The 24,458-nt window shown below is 44.2% G+C and overlaps 1 protein-coding gene across 2 annotated transcripts in view; it reads right to left on the bottom strand.

The window, feature by feature from the left end:
- The window catches only part of megf10 (multiple EGF-like-domains 10), a 104,863-nt gene that overhangs the window by 45,567 nt on the left and 34,838 nt on the right, over window positions 1-24,458 (bottom strand). For both annotated transcript variants that reach the window (XM_041897493.2, XM_041897494.2), the window contains exons 3-5: window positions 23,023-23,124; window positions 22,588-22,688; window positions 17,944-18,036 (exon numbers count right to left, since the gene is read on the bottom strand). In XM_041897493.2, coding sequence (XP_041753427.1) covers window positions 17,944-18,036; window positions 22,588-22,688; window positions 23,023-23,124 — 296 coding nt within the window. The remainder of the gene's footprint in view (window positions 1-17,943; window positions 18,037-22,587; window positions 22,689-23,022; window positions 23,125-24,458) is intronic.

Here is a 24,458-nt window from a genome sequence, read left to right as displayed (position 1 = left end):
TGGCAATGACTAGGGGGAAATATGAGAGAGCAAAGGTTTACTTTCACTGGCAAACCCTTCATTAGAAATGTACTGTTTATACTCAGAGCTTAGTCTCAGAGAAAGAGGCATCCCTTTAGCAATGTGGACTGACAGAGTGAGAGTTGAGAGAAGGACAATCTTAAAGACAGGCAGCAGTACTAGTAAAAGGGAACAAAGACAAATTAACAGCAAGCGTTCAGTAAATCAGTAGTAATCAAGCGGTCAGTAAATCAACAGTAATCAAGCAGTCAGTAAATCAACAGTAATCAAGCAGTCAGTAAATCAGTAGTAATCAAGCGGTCAGTAAATCAACAGTAATCAAGCAGTCAGTAAATCAGTAGTAATCAAGCGGTCAGTAAATCAGTAGTAATCAAGTGGTCAGTAAATCAGTAGTAATCAAGCGGTCAGTAATCAGTAGTAATCAAGCAGTCCGTAAATCATTAGCAATCAAGCGGTCAGTAAATCAACAGTAATCAAGCAGTCAGTAAATCAACAGTAATCAAGCAGTCAGTAAATCAGTAGTAATCAAGCGGTCAGTAAATCAGTTGTAATCAAGCGGTCAGTAAATCAGTAGTAATCAAGCGGTCAGTAAATCAGTAGTAATCAAGCGGTCAGTAAATCAGTAGTAATCAAGCGGTCAGTAAATCAATAGTAATCAAGCGGTCAGTAATCAGTAGTAATCAAGCGGTCAGTAATCAGTAGTAATCTTTCATTAAGGTCCTCGACTCCTTGACCTTAGAGGATCACTGGCTCTCGTACATTAAGTCTAGTTTTACATACATTCCAATACGCTGTATGTTATTCCATCCAAAGGAATGTTCTTGTTTTCTTACTAAAATATGCAGTAAAGTAGACAGCCAGAGAGTTGTCATTAAAATCTTTGGCACCTATGTGTAAGCCAGTTATGTAATAAAAACAAAACACCTGTGATATTACAGTGCAAAAACGATGTAAAAACTCTGTGTACAGCGGCGTGTCTAGATCCAGGTGCTGGTGCTGGTAGAAACTACTATCTGTCCAACTAGAAATCCAACTAGGTATCCAACTAGGCATCCAACTAGGTATCCAACTAGGTATCCAACTAGGTATCCAACTAGGTATCCAACTAGGTATCCAACTAAGTATCCAACTAAGCATCCAACTAAGCATCCAACTAAGCATTCAACTAGGCATCCAACTAGGTATCCAATGAAGTATCCAACTAGGTATCCAACTAAGTATCCAACTAGGCATCCAACTAAGTATCCAACTAGGCATCCAACTAGGTATCCAACTAAGTATCCAACTAGGTATCCAACTAAGTATCCAACTAGGTATCCAACTAGGTATCCAAATAAGTATCCAACTAGGTATCCAACTAAGTATCCAACTAGGTATCCAACTAAGTATCCAACTAAGCATCCAACTAAGCATCCAACTAAGCATTCAACTAGGCATCCAACTAGGTATCCAATGAAGTATCCAACTAGGTATCCAACTAAGTATCCAACTAGGTATCCAACTAAGTATCCAACTAGGCATCCAACTATGTATCCAACTAAGTATCCAACTAGGTATCCAACTAGGCATCCAACTAGGTATCCAACTAGGTATCCAACTAAGCATTCAACTAGGCATCCAACTAGGTATCCAATGAAGTATCCAACTAGGTATCCAACTAAGTATCCAACTAGGTATCCAACTAAGTATCCAACTAGGCATCCAACTAGGTATCCAACTAGGTATCCAACTAAGTATCCAACTAGGTATCCAACTAAGCATCCAACTAAGTATCCAACTAGGTATCCAACTAAGAATCCAACTAGGCATCCAACTAAGTATCCAACTATGTATCCAACTAAGTATCCAACTAGGTATCCAACTAGGTATCCAACTAAGTATCCAACTAAGCATCCAACTAAGCATCCAACTAGGTATCCAACTAAGTATCCAACTAGGTATCCAACTAAGTATCCAACTAGGCATCCAACTAGGAATCCAACTAGGTATCCAACTAAGTATCCAACTAGGTATCCAACTAGGTATCCAACTAAGTATCCAACTAAGCATCCAACTAAGCATCCAACTAAGCATTCAACTAGGCATCCAACTAGGTATCCAATGAAGTATCCAACTAGGTATCCAACTAAGTATCCAACTAGGTATCCAACTAAGTATCCAACTAGGCATCCAACTAGGTATCCAACTAAGTATCCAACTAGGTATCCAACTAAGTATCCAACTAGGTATCCAACTAGGTATCCAACTAAGTATCCAACTAGGTATCCAACTAGGCATCCAACTAGGTATCCAACTAAGTATCCAACTAGGTATCCAACTAGGTATCCAACTAAGTATCCAACTAGGTATCCAACTAGGTATCCAACTAGGTATCCAACTAGGTATCCAACTAAGTATCCAACTAAGCATCCAACTAAGCATCCAACTAGGTATCCAACTAAGTATCCAACTAGGCATCCAACTAAGTATCCAACTAGGTATCCAACTAAGTATCCAACTAGGCATCCAACTAAGTATCCAACTAGGTATCCAACTAAGTATCCAACTAGGTATCCAACTATGTATCCAACTAAGTATCCAACTAGGTATCCAACTAGGTATCCAACTAAGTATCCAACTAAGCATCCAACTAAGCATCCAACTAGGTATCCAACTAAGTATCCAACTAGGTATTGTGATGTCACGAGAGGCTGTGTCCTGGAGGGACGTTACATCCCCCTGAGGTGGCTGCAAACCCAGACAGCTATGGCTCCATCTGCTGGTATGGTCGGGAACTCCAACCCTCTGTGGCCAATCTTCCCACGCAGCTGAAACCAATCGGGGGCTGATAGGCTGGAGTTGTTTTGGAAGGGAAGAGACGGTCGGGAGGGTGGGCTCGGGGAAGAAGAGAATTGTGTTATAATTTCGTTAGTTGCCGAAGACCTTTAATAAAATCCTTGTTTTGGTTGAACCTGGACTCCTTGCACTACTTGGGCAACCCCGCTGGAAGCGGTAGCCTCTCGTGGCATCACAGATGGTGGAGAATACGGGCACGCTCAAGCGTTAATAGTGCATGTCAGAGGAGGATACCGAAGGTTTGATCACCCAGTTTTCCAAGTTGGCCGTAGGCTCCCCGCCGACTGAAATGGAGGACATATTGAAAGCCCTTGTTGCTGGCCAGCAAGCCCAGATGCAAGCAAACGTGGCTCTCTTTGGAGGAGCAAAAGAAAGCCAACCTTCTGAAGGCAGAGGAATTGCAGTTGCAGAGACAGAGGGTGGTCCAAAATACCCGCCCAATAAAGGCAAGTGACTTTATATCTAAGATGGGAGCTACCGATGACATTTGAGGCATACCTGCATGCATTTGAGGCCACGGCCACTAGGGAAGCCTGGCCCAAGCAACAGTGGGTTGGTCTGTTAGCCCCCTTTCTAACCGGGGAAGCGCTGAATGCTGTCCGGGACCTGGGCCCTGACCAGGTTACTGACTATGATGCCCTGAAGTCTGAGATCCTCAGCAGATATGGACTCACAAAGTTTGGTATGGCCCAGCGCTTTCACAGTTGGACCTTCCAACCAGACCAACCTCCTCGGGCGCAGATGCATGAACTTGTCCGAATCGCAAGGAAATGGCTGGATCCGCGAGAGGAATACAGCAGCGGCGGTGGTGGAGGCCGTTGTGGTGGATCGTTACCTACGCGCCCTGCCTTATGAGGCAAAACGGTTCATCAGTCAACAGGCCTTGACCACGGCTGATCTGACCGTGGAAGCTGTGGAAAAGTACCAGGCCACAGCGGAGATGCTGAATGCTTCCCGAAAAGACCCCAGGAGTGCGGCCCCACCACAAATGGGAAGGACCCGTCCAAAGGACCCCCAAGGTCTCGAACCCAGCCACGCCAGGACTTATCCCGGCTCCAGGGGGAGCCAGAAACCAGGCGGGTCCAAGAAGAGTACACCAGGAGGGGGAAACTCGACAGTGTTACCGGTGTGGGGAGATGGGACATATCTCCTGGCAGTGTGGGAAACCAGCCGATGAACCTATGCCCACTGCGGAGTCCTCCCGCTCAGCACCCACACACCGTGTTGCCTCGCTCTTGGGAGTCGTAGATGGCGGCCCAGATCGACCCCACCTGCCCGGTAACTGTGAATCACCATGATGTGGAGGCCTTACTGGATTCTGGTAGCCGGGCCACCCTGGTGCGTAAGGATTTGGTGGGCCCAACGTGTCTGACCCCGGGGAAAGTCCTCCCAGTTTCCTGTGTCCATGGGGACACCAGAGAATACCCCATTACTGAACTTACAATGACCAGCACACGGGGAACCATACACACGACGGCGGGGGTGGTTGATTCCCTCCCCGTCCCTGTCCTAATTGGACGAGACTGCCCAGCCTTTTACCCACTCTGGAGAGAGTCTCAGGAGAGGATAACCCGAGTACCTCGGAAACGGAGAGGCAAGACTCATCCTGGGAAGGCTCCGGTGCAATCCTCCGAGTTACTCACTCCCGCCCGGGCTCTGATAGGGATGGCAGGTGCCCAGACCGACACAGAGACGGAGCTACAGAATCTGGACAAAGAACTGTCTGGTCTGAAGGGGGACCGCTGAGAGGTATCGTTTGTTAAAGCAACAGTTAGACATGAAGACAGAAGAGTTAGATATCCTCCAGGCTAAACTCCAACAGAGCTCCTTCCTAAGCAACAGGAGGAGCTGGAGAGGCTGCGCAGGACCATCGAGGAGTGTGAGGAGACCCTGCGCAGTAGTAAGGAGGTCCAGAAGAAGGCAGAGGAGAAGTACAAGGTGTTGGAGAACAAGATGAAGAATGCGGAGGCAGAGAGAGAGAAGGAACTGAAAGCTGCTCAACAGAAGCTAAACTCTGCTAAAACCAAGGCTGATGCGTTCAGTAAGAAACTCAAGGAGAGACAACAGGAGGCGGAGTCCCTGGTCCTAGAGTTGGAGGAGTTGAAGAGAGAGCAGTCTGGCAAGCACCACGGCAATGCGGACGCCCTCTCCCGGCGTGATGCCTTCTTCACTGCCTTTACCCCGACGAGGACGTCGGTCCCGAGGAGGGGGATGTGTGATGTCACGAGAGGCTGTGTCCTGGAGGGACGTTACATCCCCCTGAGGTGGCTGCAAACCCAGACAGCTATGGCTCCATCTGCTGGTATGGTCGGGAACTCCAACCCTCTGTGGCCAATCTTCCCACGCAGCTGAAACCAATCGGGGGCTGATAGGCTGGAGTTGTTTTGGAAGGGAAGAGACGGTCGGGAGGGTGGGCTCGGGGAAGAAGAGAATTGTGTTATAATTTCGTTAGTTGCCGAAGACCTTTAATAAAATCCTTGTTTTGGTTGAACCTGGACTCCTTGCACTACTTGGGCAACCCCGCTGGAAGCGGTAGCCTCTCGTGGCATCACAGTATCCAACTAAGTATCCAACTAGGTATCCAACTAAGTATCCAACTAGGTATCCAACTAAGTATCCAACTAGGTATCCAACTATGTATCCAACTAAGTATCCAACTAGGTATCCAACTAGGTATCCAACTAAGTATCCAACTAAGCATCCAACTAAGCATCCAACTAGGTATCCAACTAAGTATCCAACTAGGCATCCAACTAAGTATCCAACTAGGTATCCAACTAAGTATCCAACTAGGCATCCAACTAAGTATCCAACTAGGTATCCAACTAAGTATCCAACTAGGCATCCAACTAGGTATCCAACTAAGTATCCAACTAGGTATCCAACTAGGTATCCAATGAAGTATCCAACTAGGTATCCAACTAAGTATCCAACTAGGTATCCAACTAGGTATCCAACTAGGTATCCAACTAAGCATCCAACTAAGTATCCAACTAGGTATCCAACTAAGTATCCAACTAGGCATCCAACTAGGTATCCAACTAGGTATCCAACTAAGTATCCAACTAGGTATCCAACTAGGTATCCAACTAAGTATCCAACTAGGTATCCAACTAGGTATCCAACTAGGTATCCAACTAAGTATCCAACTAAGCATCCAACTAAGTATCCAACTAGGTATCCAACTAGGTATCCAACTAAGTATCCAACTAGGTATCCAACTAAGTATCCAACTAGGCATCCAACTAGGTATCCAACTAAGTATCCAACTAGGTATCCAACTAGGTATCCAACTAAGTATCCAACTAGGTATCCAACTAGGTATCCAACTAAGTATCCAACTAAGCATCCAACTAAGCATCCAACTAAGCATTCAACTAGGCATCCAACTAGGTATCCAATGAAGTATCCAACTAGGTATCCAACTAAGTATCCAACTAGGCATCCAACTAAGTATCCAACTAGGCATCCAACTAGGTATCCAACTAAGTATCCAACTAGGTATCCAACTAAGTATCCAACTAGGTATCCAACTAGGTATCCAACTAGGTATCCAACTAAGTATCCAACTAGGTATCCAACTAAGTATCCAACTAAGCATCCAACTAAGCATCCAACTAAGCATTCAACTAGGCATCCAACTAGGTATCCAATGAAGTATCCAACTAGGTATCCAACTAAGTATCCAACTAGGTATCCAACTAAGTATCCAACTAGGTATCCAACTAGGTATCCAACTAAGTATCCAACTAGGTATCCAACTAAGTATCCAACTAGGTATCCAACTAAGTATCCAACTAAGCATCCAACTAAGCATCCAACTAAGCATTCAACTAGGCATCCAACTAGGTATCCAATGAAGTATCCAACTAGGTATCCAACTAAGTATCCAACTAGGTATCCAACTAAGTATCCAACTAGGCATCCAACTAAGTATCCAACTATGTATCCAACTAAGTATCCAACTAGGCATCCAACTAGGTATCCAACTAAGTATCCACCTAGGTATCCAACTAGGTATCCAACTAGGCATCCAACTAAGTATCCAACTAGGTATCCAACTAAGTATCCAACTAGGTATCCAACTATGTATCCAACTAAGTATCCAACTAGGTATCCAACTAGGTATCCAACTAAGTATCCAACTAAGCATCCAACTAAGCATCCAACTAGGTATCCAACTAAGTATCCAACTAGGCATCCAACTAGGTATCCAACTAGGTATCCAACTAAGTATCCAACTAGGTATCCAACTAGGTATCCAACTAGGTATCCAACTAAGTATCCAACTAGGTATCCAACTAAGTATCCAACTAAGTATCCAACTAGGCATCCAACTAAGTATCCAACTAGGTATCCAACTAAGTATCCAACTAGGTATCCAACTATGTATCCAACTAAGTATCCAACTAGGTATCCAACTAGGTATCCAACTAAGTATCCAACTAAGCATTCAACTAGGCATCCAACTAGGTATCCAATGAAGTATCCAACTAGGTATCCAACTAAGTATCCAACTAGGTATCCAACTAAGTATCCAACTAGGCATCCAACTAGGTATCCAACTAAGTATCCAACTAGGTATCCAACGAAGTATCCAACTAGGTATCCAACTAGGTATCCAACTAAGTATCCAACTAGGTATCCAACTAAGTATCCAACTAGGTATCCAACTAGGCATCCAACTAGGTATCCAACTAGGTATCCAACTAAGTATCCAACTAGGTATCCAACTAGGTATCCAACTAAGTATCCAACTAGGTATCCAACTAGGTATCCAACTAGGTATCCAACTAGGTATCCAACTAAGTATCCAACTAAGCATCCAACTAAGCATCCAACTAGGTATCCAATGAAGTATCCAACTAGGTATCCAACTAAGTATCCAACTAGGTATCCAACTAGGTATCCAACTAGGCATCCAACTAGGTATCCAACTAGGTATCCAACTAAGTATCCAACTAGGTATCCAACTAGGTATCCAACTAGGCATCCAACTAGGTATCCAACTAGGTATCCAACTAGGCATCCAACTAGGTATCCAATGAAGTATCCAACTAGGTATCCAACTAAGTATCCAACTAGGTATCCAACTAGGTATCCAACTAGGTATCCAACTAGGTATCCAACTAGGTATCCAACTAAGTATCCAACTAGGTATCCAACTAAGTATCCAACTAGGTATCCAACTAAGTATTCAACTAAGTATCCAAAACAAAAGTAAAGAACAGCACACTAATGAAAACAGACGACTGACCTGCTATCATTCTATATGATTTATTTCATTGTAAGGTGCATAAACGAACAACACATGTACAGGTTATTGCCAAAATAATGGAAACACTCAAATAAATTAAGGATACAAAGTATATTGAAAGCAGGTTCTTCCACACAGGTGTGGTTCCTGAGTTAATTAAGCAATTAATTAACATTCCATCATGCTTAGGGTCAAGTATAAAAATGCTGGGCAGACCATTATTTTGGCTACCATGGCTATGCCCCCATAGGATGACAATGCCTCCATCCGCAGGGCACGAGTGGTCACTGAATGGTTTGATGAGCATGAAAACGATGTAAACCATATGCCATGTCTCAGTCACCAGAGCTCAACCCAATTGAACACTGGAGATTCTGGAGCGGCGCCTGAGACAGCACTTTCCACCACCATCAACAAAACATCAAATGATGGAATTTCTCATGATAGAATGATGTCGCATCCCTCCAATAGAGTTCCAGACACTTGTAGACACTTGTAGACTTTATTTTGGCAGTTGCCTGTAGCTTCATCAGGTTAATTTCGACACGTGTTTTGGATATCTCCCACTGGGCACACACTGGTTGAATCAACGTTGTTTCCATGTCATTTCAATGAAATGACGTGGAACTAATGTGGAATAGACGTTGAATTCACGTCTGTGCCCAGTGGGCTGTAACAATAAGCTTACTTAGCAGCTATAAAGAATCAGAAATAATCAACTACATCAAAATGTATATAAGGCCATCGTCATTGTAGTCGTTACAGTACAAGTCCCACTCCCAGATTGAACCAAAAAGAACCCTGCTGCTTCTTGACGTCTTTACCCACGATGTCAGAAACTAGAGTATGGTTGAAGTGTGTCTGCCAACCAGGCACATAAACAGTGGAGACCTTCCCTTTCCCATGTGTAGTGTGGTATTAGATGGAGGCCGACCTCACCGGCCACATGAGTTATGGCTGCCCTGATTAAAGCATGAAGAGGTCTGATGAGAGGACACGAGTGTAAGCCTCACGCCTTAAAACGGGCCGTAAAATGTACTGTGTTTGGGTGAGTGACGACGTCGTTGATTGGGTGTGTGTGGAGGTTGAAGGGTGTGTGTGGAGGTTGAAGGGTGTGTGTGTGTGTGTGTGTGTGTGTGTGTGTGTGATGGTGTCATCAATGGGTGTGTTGCGCTCACACGCCTCCCCCCTTTTCATCAGGAAAGTCCCCATAGTCATAGTACGACCATAGAATTAGAATGCATTCATTATAGTATGACCCAGAAATGTATATGAGTCGGCGAAACCTATTCAATCAGCTCTTCTTCACAGTTATTTTCGCCCGCCCTATACTTCCTCCACAGCTTGGGTTACGATACACAGTTACACAGTTACACAAGTTACTGACCCTTTAAAACCAACCAGCTGTTTATCTCAAGCTATTTCCAGAGGAGTAAAAAACACTTGCTCCTCGTGAATCAAGATCTCTTAACATCGGATTTTTCACAAATACCTTTTCTCCACTTTATAGGAAGTATGCACTTTCAAAGTCAAACAAGCCTGCGACAGCTATCGGACCTAAAATGCGTCACCGACTGAAATTCAGCTTATGTGTCTATAATATCATTGTAGGAGTTCTGGGTCTTCTGTAGATGATCCTTTACCACCTGTAATTGCCGGAGATGATCGAAAATGTCCTATCCAGAGTTCCAGACACACATCTGGCCAAACATTGAGTGGTCTGACAGTAATAGTAATTCATACACCATAATGAGTCAACTGGAGACCAGTCATATCGCTCAACAGTGACTATAAGGTTAGCTTGATACCGGACATGATTGAAAACTGCTCAAGGTTGAAGTTACAATTCAATTCAGATCTAGAATCCTGCTCTATCCTACCCTTTACCCAAAAAAGGAAAAAATACACACTGCCCTGAAATCACTGGGATAGTTCACCCAAATTGCAAAATTACTTACTTTACCAAGCCACTGCCACCAACCACTAACTTTTAAGCATTTTATAACCAAAACCAATGGAAGTCAATGTATCATATATTACTATGGTTTAAATTTCACGCCCATTTCATGCAACCTCATCCTTCACTGTGGAGAGACAGGAAGAGTATCGTTTGACACTGAGCCAAGCAGAGCCAAACAGCATGACCCTCATGTGGCGATGGACATGCCCCAACCAAGAACTATGCTGTACCTCAACCACGGTTTCTCTCTGACACAGCTAAAACCAGGAAACCAGGAGTCTGTTTGGCTCAACCGCTTAACGGTTCCTGCATTAGCCTCTTTCCTTTCTGGCCTGCTGGTGAAAAGTGTACTGCTTAGCTGCAGGCTAAGGTGCTGTGTTTTACACAGTATCACACAGTGTGGGCAGTGGGTGCGGAGAGAGAGAGGGATGGAAGGAGAGAAAGAGAGAGAGAGAGACAGAGAGAGGGAGGGAGAGATATTAAGAAAGAAAAGAGTGAGAGCAAGGGAGAGAGAAACAGAGAGAAAAACAGCAAGGGAAAAAGAGCAAAAGAATGAAAGACCAAAAGAGAAAGAGAAAGCCCATTGTGTCCACAAACCTCCTCTCGCATTTACTGTGGGACTCTGGTACCTTTGTGCAACCTGAGCTAGATAGAAAGTGTTAGGGTTCAACCTGAGCTAGATTGAAAGGGTTAGGGTTCAACCTGAGCTAGATAGAAAGGGTTAAGGTTCAACCTGAGCTAGATAAAAAGGGTTGGGGTTCAACCTGATCTAGATAGAAAGGGTTCAACCTCAGCTAGATAGAAAGGGTTAGGGTTCAACCTGATCTAGATAGAAAGGGTTAGGGTTCAACCTGAGCAAGATAGAAAGGGTTAGGGTTCAACCTGATCTAGATAGAAAGGGTTAGGTGGTTCAACCTGAGCTAGATAGAAAGGGTTAGGGGGTTCAACCTCATCTAGATAGAAAGGGTTAGGGTTCAACCTGAGCTAGATAGAAAGGGTTAGGGTTCAACCTGATCTAGATAGAAAGGGTTAGGGGGTTCAACCTGATCTAGATATAAAGGGTTAGGGTTCAACCTGATCTAGATATAAAGGTTTAGGGGGTTAAACTTGAGCTAGATAGAAAGGGTTAGGGTTAAACCTGATCTAGATAGAAAGGGTTAGGGTTCAACCTGAGCTAGATAGAAAGGGTTAGGGTTCAACCTGAGCTAGATAGAAAGGGTTAGGGTTCAACCTGATCTAGATAGAAAGGGTTAGGGGGTTCAACCTGAGCTAGATAGAAAGGGTTAGAGTTCAACCTGATCTAGATAGAAATGGTTAGGGGGTTCAACCTGAGCTAGATAGAAAGGGTTAGGGGGTTCAACCTCATCTAGATAGAAAGGGTTCAACCTGACCTAGATAGAAAGAGTTAGGGTTCAACCTGACCTAGATAGAAAGGGCCCACTAGAAGACCTGGAGGGCTCCTCATTGTCGTGCCTTGGGACAAACTGTTCCCTTGTGTTCAAGACACATCACATCTGACCCACAGACGAGAGACACACTAAGCATTGGGGGAGGGGGGTTGGTCATGAGGTTGTTTGTACCAGAGATTGGGTCAAGATGTCCTGTTATTGACATATATTATTTTCATTACAGGATTACAACAGTTAATTGCTTAGAAAACACAAGCAATCAGTGATTGGCAATACATACAGACCATCTGCAATGCACAAAATCTAGGCCAGGGTTATTTCCATTCAATGGATGTAACTCCTAATGCAGGAACTCCTATAATCAACCTCTTTACTTTACTCATCTTTACTATTCTTTATTAGTCACTATATTTATCCTATGGAAATCAGTCTAAATGATCCTGTTAAAAACAAACTCAAGTTTACAACCCAATCTAAAAATAATCCAGAGAGCTTCTAAGAGACAGAGAGCACTCCTCTTGAAAAAGTGTCAGTTACAGAGAAAAAAAACCCATTGGCCAGTAATTTGACCTGCCAGTTGATGAGAGTTGGCCCAGACCCTGCCCCAGACCAAGACTGAGGGAAGAAGGGACAGAAGAAGGGAGGGAGAGAAAGAGAGAGAGTAGGAATGAGAGTGATAGTGAGTGATGAATGGAAAAATGGAGAGAAAGAGGGAGATAGAAAGCCAGAGAAAAAGAGAGAGAGGGATGGAGGGAGTGTTTTTCCATGCCTCTAAGATCGCCCACTCTACCATGCAGAGCCCTGCACAGTGCGTCAGCCCACAAGGCTCATGGGAACAGTCATTTACTTCACAGGGATACAGAGGAATCCCAGCTAAGAGACGACATATGTACGATTCCTCAACATTTCCATAGTACTGTGCGTGTTAAAGAGGATATATTGTGTTTTCTCTCTCCTTCCCCCTTTCGCTCTCCTTCCCCCTTTCGCTCTCCTTCCCCCTCTCTCTCTCCTTCTCCCTTTCTCTCTCCTTCCCCCTCTCTATCTCCTTCCCCCTCTCTCTCTCCTTCCCCCTTTCTCTCTCCTTCTCCCTTTCTCTCTCCTTCTCCCTTTCTCTCTCCTCCCCCCTCTCTCTCTCCTTCCCCCTCTCTCTCTCCTTCCACCTTTCTCTCTCCTTCCCCCTTCTCTCTCCTTCCCCCTCTCTCTCTCCTTCCCCCTTTCTCTCTCCTTCCCCCTCTCTCTCTCCTTCTCCCTTTCTCTCTCCTTCTCCCTTTCTCTCTCCTTCTCCCTTTCTCTCTCCTTCCCCCTCTCTCTCTCCTTCCCCCTCTCTCTCTCCTTCCCCCTTTCTCTCTCCTTCCCCCTTCTCTCTCCTTCCCCCTCTCTCTCTCCTTCCCCCTTTCTCTCTCCTTCCCCCTTTATCTCTCCTTCCCCCTCTCTCTCTCCTTCCCCCTCTCTCTCCTTCCCCCTTTCTCTCTTTTTTTCCCTGTTTCTCTCTCCTTCCCTCTCTCTTTCCCCTACCGTCTCTCTCTCTTAAACACTCACCCTCTCTCTCCCTCTGACCCCTCTCTCACTCTGTGTGTGTGTGTGTTTGTGTATGTGTGTGTGTGTTTGTTTCCAAGGATTCGACCATGACAATTAACTTCCGTGGGATACTCCAGTGAGATACTCAAGCTGGACAGCTCAGAAATGGCATTGGCAAGGCATTTGAAGTTATTTGTCTCCCTCGGCTTGGGTACAGTCTGGGTACATGGCTGGATACATGGCCTAGGGCTGGTACTATGTTTATCTCATTATATACACTGTGTACAAAACTTTAGGAACACCTGCTCTTTCCATGGCATAGACTGACCAGGACTGACCAGGTGAATCCAGGTGAAGGCTATGATCCCTTACTGATGTCACTTGTTAAATCCACTTCAATCAGTGTAGATGAAGGTGAGGAGACAGGTTAAAGAAGGATTTTAAGCTTTGAGATTGAAGTGGATTGTGTGTGTGCCATTCAGAGGGTGAATGGGCAAGACAAAATATTTAAGTGCCCTTGAACAGGATATGGTAGTAGGTGCCAGGCGCAAAATTAGGAAGGTGTTCCTAATGTTTTGTACACTCACTGTATATCATATGTGAACTGTTGGAGTTGTATGGTAAACACACCTCCTACTAGGATGCTCCAATGTTACAGTCTCCGCCAACACTGCTACAGTAGCCATTAAACATCCCACTGGGCACAGACGTCATTTCAACGTCTAGTTTTGATTTACATTTGGTTGAGGTGTCAACTAACGTGAATTCAACGTGAAATTAACAAAACCAAAAAATCTCCATGTAATTGAATTTAGGTTAAAAGTGGTGTGAAAAGAAGACCAAATTCCCTTACATTGATTACTTTTTGCAAATCGAATTAGTTTTCCACGTTGATTCAACGTCATCACATATACTTTTTTTGTTGAAATGACATGGAAACAACGTTGATTCAACCAGTTTTTTCCCACTGGGATACCACTGTGAAACTTCTTTCCTTCAAATTTTTTGGGTTCAAGTATCCAAACTCTAAGCCACTCAAGCCAAGTTCAATAAAGAAAATATAGAAATGTATAAACTGGGTAGTTCAAGCCCTGAATGCTGATTGGCTGACAACCATGGTATATCAGACCGTATACCACAGTTATGCCAAAACATGTATTTTTACATTGGTAACCAGTTTATAACAGCAATAAGGCACCTCGGGGGTTTGTGGTATCTGGCCAATATACCACAGCTAAGGGCTGTATCCAGGCACTTCTCTTTGCATCGTGCATAAGAACAGTCCTTAGCCGTGGTATATTGGCCATATACCACACCCCCTCAGGCCTTAATGCTTAAATATATTCATTCATTGCTATAAAGTAATAACTTAAAACCACACCTGTTAAGTCAAGCATAAATCAAGTATGAAAGTATAAGAGGAGACCGACAGCTATTGTACATTCCCTATTGTAGGCTTACCATTTCCCAAATGAAGTACGGTTCAATGTAAAGGGAGCCACAGTAGGCTACGGTGCATCCCAAATGGCACCCTATTCCCTATACAGAGCACTACTTTTGACCAGGGCCCATAGGGCTCTGGTCAAAAGTAGTGAACTAGGAAATAGGGTGCCATTTGGGACACAACCTCCATCTCCATGTAAAAGCCAACCCACATAAACCTAACACCTGACACTTTGTTTCCAGATTAATGGCTTCAGCTGTGTGTGTCTGATTGTTCGTCACTGTGTAATAGCCCAGACGGCCCTAGATGATCCTAATGTAGCATATAATCCACACCAGCCAACCAGGCTCCTCCGAGCTAACTAACTAACCCTCTCCTGTCTCGTAAACAAAAGCCTGACAAAAGCCATTGTGCGGATATGGAATTTCAGTGCAAGGTATTAATAAGGTATTAATACCTTTTATATTCCAAGAAACAGGGAGGTTTCTGTGAATTGTGGGGTCTTGGAATTGAAAGGGGATCTTCGAAAACAGCTGGGTATTAGTGCTTCATTTAAAGGTTAGAGCGGCCATTTTGAGATAAGTCGTCGGAGTGGCGTTGAGCTCTAGGTAGTGACGCTAAATAGTGGTTAGCATCGCTTCATTTTGTGAGGGGGTCATTGAGTTAAGGTCTTTTGAAAGGTTGCATGTTAAAACCAGTGAATAGACAAGAGTCAAGTCAAGAGTCAACAGTCCCTCCTGAGTATCTTGGGTTGTTGGGTTGTTGTTGTCATGTGCCTACTGTGAAATCACAAGAGCTAGACCCTCGGGTTATTTCCTACATTACCATCATTAAAATGTCTCTCTTTCATTCTTCCCGCACTTCCTTTTTAATCTAAGAAAGAGATTTAGGCTACTCCCTTTTCCTCTCATCCTTGAACCCCACAGCAAAACAATCCTCAGACATATTGTTGGGGTCCGTTGATCCGTAAACTAGAGTCAACAATAAGGCAACAATAAGTCTGGCTTTTAAGGCTCATGAGGAAATGAAAAGTCATATTACTTAGGGGGATATTGAATAGGCTACCCCCCCAGACTGGCTCAAGGGGCCCCCCAAAACAGAGACTGTATGCAGCTAAGACCTGGTTTTAAAAAGGAAATGGATATTCATTCTCAACACGACTGGTTGGCTTAGCCTTAGACCGTTCCACTCAATGAGTTGACTCTGATCTCTAAGCAGTAAGACGGATATGTGGGTAGATTACACCACAATGATTGTATATTGCTTTAATTATTTATCGTATAAAGTGACTTATATGTGTATATTCACTTACATTTAATGTATATGTAAATATTTATATTTTCCCACAAGATATATCTCCTGAGATGTTCTTGTGTTCTCATTAGTCTCTCCCATGTCCACTGTACAAACAAAACAAGCTGACTCATCGGATGGTTTGGGTGACAACAGACTATCAGCTAATCAGATGCTGCAATGTTAACAAACACACACCAGGGGTGGGCCTGAGGGGCTATCCTGAGATAGACTCTTATTGATCCGTGAACCAAGCAGTCAATACAGATTAGTTACAGCAATCATAGGGGCTCGTGTGGCGCCCCCAGGTGCAGACCAACGGCCAGTAGGACCCCTCACTGTGGCTGTGTAATACTCACGTAATGATTTCATTCTCATACTGTCAAAATAATTCCAAATCCTAAGAAAACATAACATTAAAAATAGTATTCCCGCATGGCTCAGTTGGTAGAGCATGGTGCTTGCAATGCCAGGATCATGGATTTGATTCCCATGGGGCACCAGTACAGAAAGAAAGTATGAAAATATATGTACTCACTACTGTAAGTCGCTCTGCATAAGTTAAATGTAAATAAAGGCCAAGTGTAAAAATGTAGTTCCCTCTGCAATAGCCTGGCAGTAACAATACAATTTTCCTTTTCATCCAACAGGGCAACTTTGGACAAATTCTGTGCACTTTGATCCTATTAGGTAAGGCACAAGTGGTTTTGAGAGATATCGCGCTATAAGCCTATCTATGGTCATATTACATTTACGTCATTTAGCAGACGCTCTTATCCAGAGTGACTTACAAATTGGTGCATTCACCTTATAGCCAGTGGGATAACCACTTTACAAAAAAAGTTTTTTTTTGGGGGTGGGTGGGGTAGCCAGTCCATTTAGCCAGTCAGATCCCAGACTAGTGATATTAGGATCTAGTTCCCCACCACCAGACAGATTAGTCAGGCCTGTTCAGGTCCTCAGGGGGTCCCAGGCTCCAGACACAACAATAAAGGCCCAGACTCCAGACACAACAATAAGCCCCTTTATTAAACGATGGACACTGGAGACAGCGGGGGAGCATGGCTTGAGCCCCTCACCTAATATAATCACAGACACACACATGTGCGGAGACTCATGCACGCACAGTCGCATACCCACACGCACGCACGCACTTACACACGCCCACGCATTACGCACAGAGACACAGACACACACAGGGCTCGCAGACTCCCTACACCTGTTTCAATAGAGACTGAAAGAAGATATCTTTTATCTGATAACATCACTTATCCCCCTACACAATTTGCGCTACATTAATTACAGATCAAGAAAACAAGTCTCAAAACCCAAACATTTCATAATCTAAACTTTATCCCAAAGTTCCTCAGACGACAACCTAAAATAAGCTGTATTTCTAAGGAGTTATGTGTTGCTGATTGCATGTTATGACTCCAGTGGGCAGTCATGTTGGCCGTCTTGAAAGAGAAGGCGGTGAGTGGAAGTTCTGCCCTGCCGTTTGGCTAACAAAGAGAAAGGCCTTGAAGTGTGAGGCCTTTCAGACAGAGCACATAGAAGAGGACCTGGCAATTTCACAACTCACAGGTGAGTGTCCCAAATGGCACCCTTTTCACTATGCAGTGCACTACCTAGTGAAGAGCCCATAGGCCCCTGGTCAAAAGTAGTGCACTACATAGGGATTAGGGTGCCATTTGGAATGCAACCACAAACGGTTGTCCCCACTTTGTCTGCAGCTGTGGATCAGGGGTACAAACAACGTGGCTGAAGGGGTGTCACGTCCATACTTACAGTAACGGGGTGTCACGTCCATATTTATACATCAAAGCGGTTCCAGACTAACAAAAATAGGGTGACTTCACCCATGTCACATCCACGTCGTAACAAATATGGAAGTTCAAGATAAAAGAGAACCCAAGTGTGCCCAAATGAGATCAGAGGGGTGGACGAGACTGGCGTGTGTGTGTGTGTGTTTGTGTGTGAGGGAGGAAGTGTGTATTGGCAGTAGGGTCTAAGAGAGTCATACTATGGGCGAGCTGAGAGACAAAATGCCTGTTAGTGTAGTGTGTGTGTATCTCTCTCTGACACAAAGCATTTGGCTTTGTGCCTGCATGTGTGTTACTCTCTATCTGTGTGTGTGTAGGCAGGCCAAGGCGGACAGGCAGACAGACGGACAGATAGACAGACAGACACAGCTGTAGAGTCTCACCACTGGAGCAGTCAGGGCCCCCCCAGCCGGGCTCACACTGGCAGGTGCTGGGGGCCACACAACGGCCGTGGACACACTTCTCGGCACAGTGGGCTGGAGAGAGGGATGAGGAGGGAGAGAGAAAACAGGGGGAGGATGAGGAGGGAGAGAGAAAACAGGGGGGATGAGGAGGGAGAGAGAAAACGGGGGGATGAGGAGGGAGAGAGAAAACAGGGGGATGAGGAGGGGAGAGAGAAAACAGGGGGATGAGGAGGGAGAGAGAAAACAGGGGGGATGAGGAGGGAGAGATAAAACAGGGGGGGATGAGGAGGGAGAGAGAAAACAGGGGGGATGAGGAAGGAGAGAGAAAACAGGGGGGATGAGGAGGGAGAGAGAAAACAGGGGGGATGAGGAGGGAGAGAGAAAACAGGGGGGATGAGGAGGGAGAGAGAAAACAGGGGGGGATGAGGAGGGAGAGAGAAAACAAGGGGGGGATGAGGAGGGAGAGAGAAAACAGGGGGATGAGGAGGTAGAGAGAAAATGGGGGATGAGGAGGAGAGAGAAAATGGGGGTGAGGAGGGAGAGAGAAAATTGGGGGGATGAGGAGGAGAGAGAAAATTGGGGGGATGAGGAGGGAGAGAGAAAACAGGGGGGATGAGGAGGGAGAGAGAAAACAGGGGGGATGAGGAGGGAGAGAGAAAACAGGGGGGTGAGGAGGGAGAGAGAAAACAGGGGGATGAGGAGGAGAGAGAAAATGGGGGGTGAGGAGGGAGTGAGAAAATTGGGGGGGATGAGGAGGGAGAGAGAAAATGGGGGGTGAGGAGGGAGAGAGAAAATTGGGGGGGATGAGGAGGGAGAGAGAAAATTGGGGGGGATGAGGAGGGAGAGAGAAAACAGGGGGATGAGGAGGGAGAGAGAAAACAGGGGGGGGTGAGGAGGGAGAGAGAAAACAGGGGGGGATGAGGAGGGAGAGAGAAAACAGGGGGAGGTGAGGAGGGAGAGAGAAAACAGGGGGATGAGGAGGGAGAGAAAACAGGGGGGGATGAGGAGGGAGAGAGAAAACAGGGGGAAGTAAGGTTACATTTCAGTGGCTCTTAGAACACATCGCTACTCCCAGGAAAATAATGTGGATTTACATCAATGGAATACAGATTGCGGAACCGATAACGACAATGTCATAAGAAGGGTTTGATTGAGCCTGTCTGGAGAGCGAGATGGGCGTGGTTTGGGACTACACCATTGGTTCCATTAAACCGGGCAAGCTCAATCAAGCGCGGCTAAAGTATTTGAAAGAAAACGAATACGATTTAAACCCATGTTCAGAATAGACAAGCAGGACTCCAGTGAGAATGGGATCCAATTCATTAGGAACGGAGACTTCAGGCTGGACATGATTGGTCCACAACGTCTAAAAAAAAACATGCACACGAATGTAACCTCAGACTGACCGGTAATAAAGGTAGTCCTTGTGTAGGAATTGATAGGACATTCACAGTTACTTAGTATGCTATTTGTAAACTTTTGTTTCACATATTTTTGTTAAAGCTGAGGAAATCTGTTATTACTCTGTCCATTAAACAAAAGCAAATACAGGGGGTGATGTCATTCAAACAGTGGGTGTTAAAGGTTCCATGGGTGACGTCATAGAAACAGTGGGTGTTAAAGGTTCCATGGGTGACGTCATAGAAACAGTGGGTGTTAAAGGTTCCATGGGTGACGTCATAGAAACAGTGGGTGTTAAAGGTTCCATGGGTGACGTCATAGAAACAGTGGGTGTTTGTAAAGGTTTCATGAGTGAGGTCATCAATGATGAGCGGTCAAAACAATGACGGCATCAAAACAATTTAAATTCACACACTAGAGCAATTGATTAATTGCCTAAACAGTGTTAACAATGAATTCACTGATTTTGTGTATGAATTTGAGTTCTTATTTCCCCAACATAAAACATCATCAAATACATTTTAGTAATTTAGCAGACGCTCTTATCCAGAGCGATTTACAGTAGTGAGTGCATACATTTTCATACTAGTCCCCCCTGGGACTCAAACCCACAACCCTGGCGTTGCAAGCGCCATGCTATACCAACTGAGCTACACAGGACCACATCATCTGAGAGGCAAGTGATGGGAGCACAGGTTGGGGCCACGTTAAATCAGATGGCGGGAGAGATAAAAGATTCACATATTTAAAAAAAAGGTGAGCTTGTACTCAATCTTATTAAAATCTCATAATAACATTACATGATATTAACTTTACAAAAGCTGACGAACATACGCACATCGAGGTATTTCCCACAGGTGCTGGAGTTGTAAACTCACGGAAAACAGAAAGGAAAACGCTGCACACTGCTGGATGCCTGATGAAGACCTAAGGGTCAAAACGTTGTTACAAAATAATATCACCTGAGAGCATGAGTATTTTCCTTTCTGTTTTCCATGATATTAACTTTACTCATTAATCTGATCTAACAAAGCTTATATTGTTGCATGTTAACATCTGTATCCATCTGTCTTCATTTACATTAAGCTACGTCCTCTTTTATTACATACCATATATCTCAGCTGATATTTGAAACTAAATGGCTTCCACCCGGCTGGGGAGACTGTAATGCTATTGATGGAGGAGGAAACTGGGGAGATCGGAGGCCAGCATGTGATTGTGGTTTACTGTATACAGCACACAATAGTACTTTTATAGAGCCCGTACTAAAGTTCCCTTTGAGCCCCGAGCGGTCACATTCTCACATCCACTCTGAGTGTGTAAAAAGCTGATTCACCAAGGATAAAGGGAACTGACTATCAGTCCATCTTTTAGCCTCATAGCTTAGCATTGCTTAACATTGCTTTGATTTAACCCTTTTGACTCAATCTAACTGCTTGATAACCACAATTACCGGGCACAAAATTAAAGAAGTCCAAATAAATTAGACAATAACTTCTCCTCTAGTAGTGTCAGTTGTACAACTGCTCACAATGTGATGGCAAGTGTCTTCTCTACACAGACAGAGGGATTGTTGTGAGGCGGTTGTTAAAATTGAGGTTAGTTTTTACGGCTTTCTCCTGTTGCCGGGTCAGTTGTTGTTTTTGTCTCGACCTCTGGGGCCCCTCTGTTTGTATGTCTGCTACACACCTGTTGTTAATGACTCCTGAGACATAAGCTCTGATTCTGGGTCGTGATTGGACGGTTGCCCGCCACATGCGGACACAACAGTCATCAGTGTTTCCCCTATGTTGTTTTTTCCCCAAGGTGGGTTGCAAAGCCATCGGAAATTTGTATTTTGGGGAATGGCAGACAGAACTTTCAGTTCAAGACATTTGGAGTCCATGTTTCTTTGATAAGTAGGGCCAGAACATACCCACTGCACATAAACAACGGTTGGGGAAATAGTGTGTTTGTTCGGGATGGTAGGCCTGAGCTAGGAGCTACACAGATAGTCCGATCAATACATTTCTTGAAACAGCACAGATGGAGAAAGGTAATGAAAGGCAGTAATTGGGATTGAACTCACAACCTTTGGCTCTAATATGAGTTTTGTGATGTTACCACTGAACCACAAAGCGATTAACAGATGACTGTCAACAGATCCATATGATATACTGTATGACCCTCGTGAGCAAGCAGTTTGAGTCACGTCATACTACATAGGGTCAAGGGTCAACCATCTACCCTCTTACCCTCATCCCACTAAATCCTAGGCAGTGCACTTCACTTGACTATTTCATTGTTCTGATTATACAAAGCCATAACATTTCCCTGTGGCCTACATCCCATTGCTTTCATAGAATATCTCAGCAAGTTATTGGAAATGTAACACTTTCAGGACTAATGATAAATACACTGAATACTGTTGGAGTGCATAACCACCACACAACCATGAGTTTTTGTTTTCCAGTAAGAGGTCACAATTTACATTAGGTTGCATATTAAAGTATGGAATTTCCATGATTTTACATTGTAGCTATATTTCAACTAATTAGAAAAATATTTATTGAGTTTCCTACTATTTTAATTTAATAACGAATGAAATTATGTATTTTATGTACAGTCAATTATAGTTATCTACAGTTACTGTATGTACAACTGAGTGCTGTAATTACATAATGGTTACCAAAGTAACTATACATGGTATAATGGAACATAGGCCAGAGTTCAATTGGGAGTGATAGGGAGGAAGGATACATTCAATGTTGTGGATAGGGAGGAGTGATATGTTCAATGTTGTGGATAGGGAGGAGTGATACGTTCAATGTTGTGGATAGGGAGGAGTGATACGTTCAATGTTGTGGATAGGAAGGAGGGATACGTTCAATGGTGCACATAGGGAGGAGTGATACGTTCAATTGTTATGGATAGGGAGGAGGTAAACATTCAATGGCAGCAGACCCACTTGCCAAAACTATAGTTTGTTAACAAGAAATTTGTGAAGTGGTTGAAAAACGAGTTTTAATGACTCCAACCTAAGTGTATGTAAACTTCCAACTTCAACTGTAGGTGTGATACGTTCAATTGCTGCAGATGGAGAGGAGTGATACGTCCAATTACTGCAGATGGAGAGGAGTGATAGGCTCAATTGCTGCACATAAGGGAGTGATATGTTCAATTGCAGCAGATAGGGAGGAGTGATACATTCAATAGCAGCAGATAGGCTGGAGGGATACGTACGGACACACATCTCCCTGCTCTCGTAGAAGCCGGGGCAACACTGGGACTTGCGGCGGTACATGGTTTTCTCTCCTCTGCGGTAGGCCGTCCGATAGCTCACCCTTTAGATACACAGACACTTAGTGGTCAGTATGGGGGACATAGGAAATATAGTGGAGACAATACACTAAGGTAGAAATGTGAATATACATCTACTGATGGTGCACATGTTGGTTAGTTACAAACAAAATATTTATTTAAGGAGCTTACAGTACTTATACACAAAATACAGTGTTATGAAAATCATCCCTGTTGACTTGGTTTGAGCTGTTCAGGTTTGACCTATTATCATTCTCTTTGACACATACATACATCCCCCCAACACACACGCACGCACACACGCACGTATTCACGCACACACACACACACACACACACACACACCCTCTCTCCTCACCTGTGCCGTGTGCACTTGAACCAGTTGAGGAGGTCGGAGCAGCTGGTGTAATAAATCTGATCAAAGGGGTGGGCATACGACTCCTGGACGGTGACCGAGTAGCTAAAAGAGAGGAATAGAGGAAGGAAAAGAAAAAAGAGGGGGGAGGTGTTCCGTTAGAAAGGAGGAGAGAAGAGGGGGGAGGTGTTCCGTTAGAAAGGAGGAGAGAAGAGGGGAGGTTACAAACACATGAGCGCTCACCACGACCCCTATTTAGCCAACATGTCTCGCGTGTGGTCCCATAACTTATGGTCCCGCTAACACTAGGCTAAGCGCTAGGCTAAACACTAAGTGGTTTAACAAGGGCACCATTAGGCTGCTTGTGTGTATCTGACAGGGATTAGGTATCAAGCATCTTTCACCGACTCAACGGTGGGTATAGTGGGTGAAATTTGCGAAACAGCCCCTGTGCTGTGTGTGGCCTCGCATTTTGTCACTCCTAAGTGTACGGATTTATAACAGGGTTTATAAATAGGATTATAGAATGTTTCGCATAGAAAATAACTGTTGGCTGTGACAATGGCTCCCTTGTGACATGCATGTGAGCGGTTGTGACTGCAGGCCTTTTTGGAAGACACGCAATGTAGAAATGGAGGAGTCTTATGAAATGAGAGTTGGCTGCCTGAAACCTTAAGGATGCTTCCTTTTAGTGCCTGTTAAGAACGTGAAATTGTTTAGTTCTGTTCCATCGTTAAAGTTCACAAATTTGAGGAATATCAACTTAAAGTGCACTAATTCAAGAAAGTGCAACTTGACAAAGCTACACCTCTTTTTAGACAGGCCTTTTACCAGAGTAAAGCGTTGGAATGACCTATGTAAAAATGACCTATATAAAATTGACCTACGTAAAAATGACCTATGTAAAGAAAGCTAGTACATGCAGTTAGCGTTCACTTGTTCCTTTTATTATTGGAAAACTGGTAATTACTATACTATGTAACTGTCTGAACATACATTCCTAGTGCACAGTAATTGCATACGTTTGCCACTTACAGTTACCTTGATATAAGGCCTTTTGTATTTGGCAATAAAGCGGGCAGGTCTTTAATTTAGGGGTTTAAGGTCAGTAAGACACCACAAAAAATGACACTTGCCAGGCCGAAAAGATTCCTAGCCACGTGTTGGTTTTAAGGAACGGTTGGGTTACTTACTTCTCAGAGGAAACAAAAAGATGTTACCCAAAATCAGAACGTCAATAACATTCAATAAAACTTGCAATTGATAGAGATCAAGTGCAGACATGACAGGCCTTTTGATTCAATGTGAATCAGACAGGAAATGGATGTGAGGAGAAAGATGAATTGAATGGTCACACACACACACACACACACACACACACACACACACACACACACACACACACACACACACACACACACACACACACACAGACACAC

This window comes from Coregonus clupeaformis, unplaced genomic scaffold (assembly GCF_020615455.1).
Source record: "Coregonus clupeaformis isolate EN_2021a unplaced genomic scaffold, ASM2061545v1 scaf0391, whole genome shotgun sequence".
Classification (NCBI taxonomy): Eukaryota; Metazoa; Chordata; class Actinopteri; order Salmoniformes; family Salmonidae; genus Coregonus; species Coregonus clupeaformis.
The sequence above is the reverse complement of the archived record's forward strand: the minus strand, read 5'-3'. Positions and strand labels throughout refer to the sequence as shown.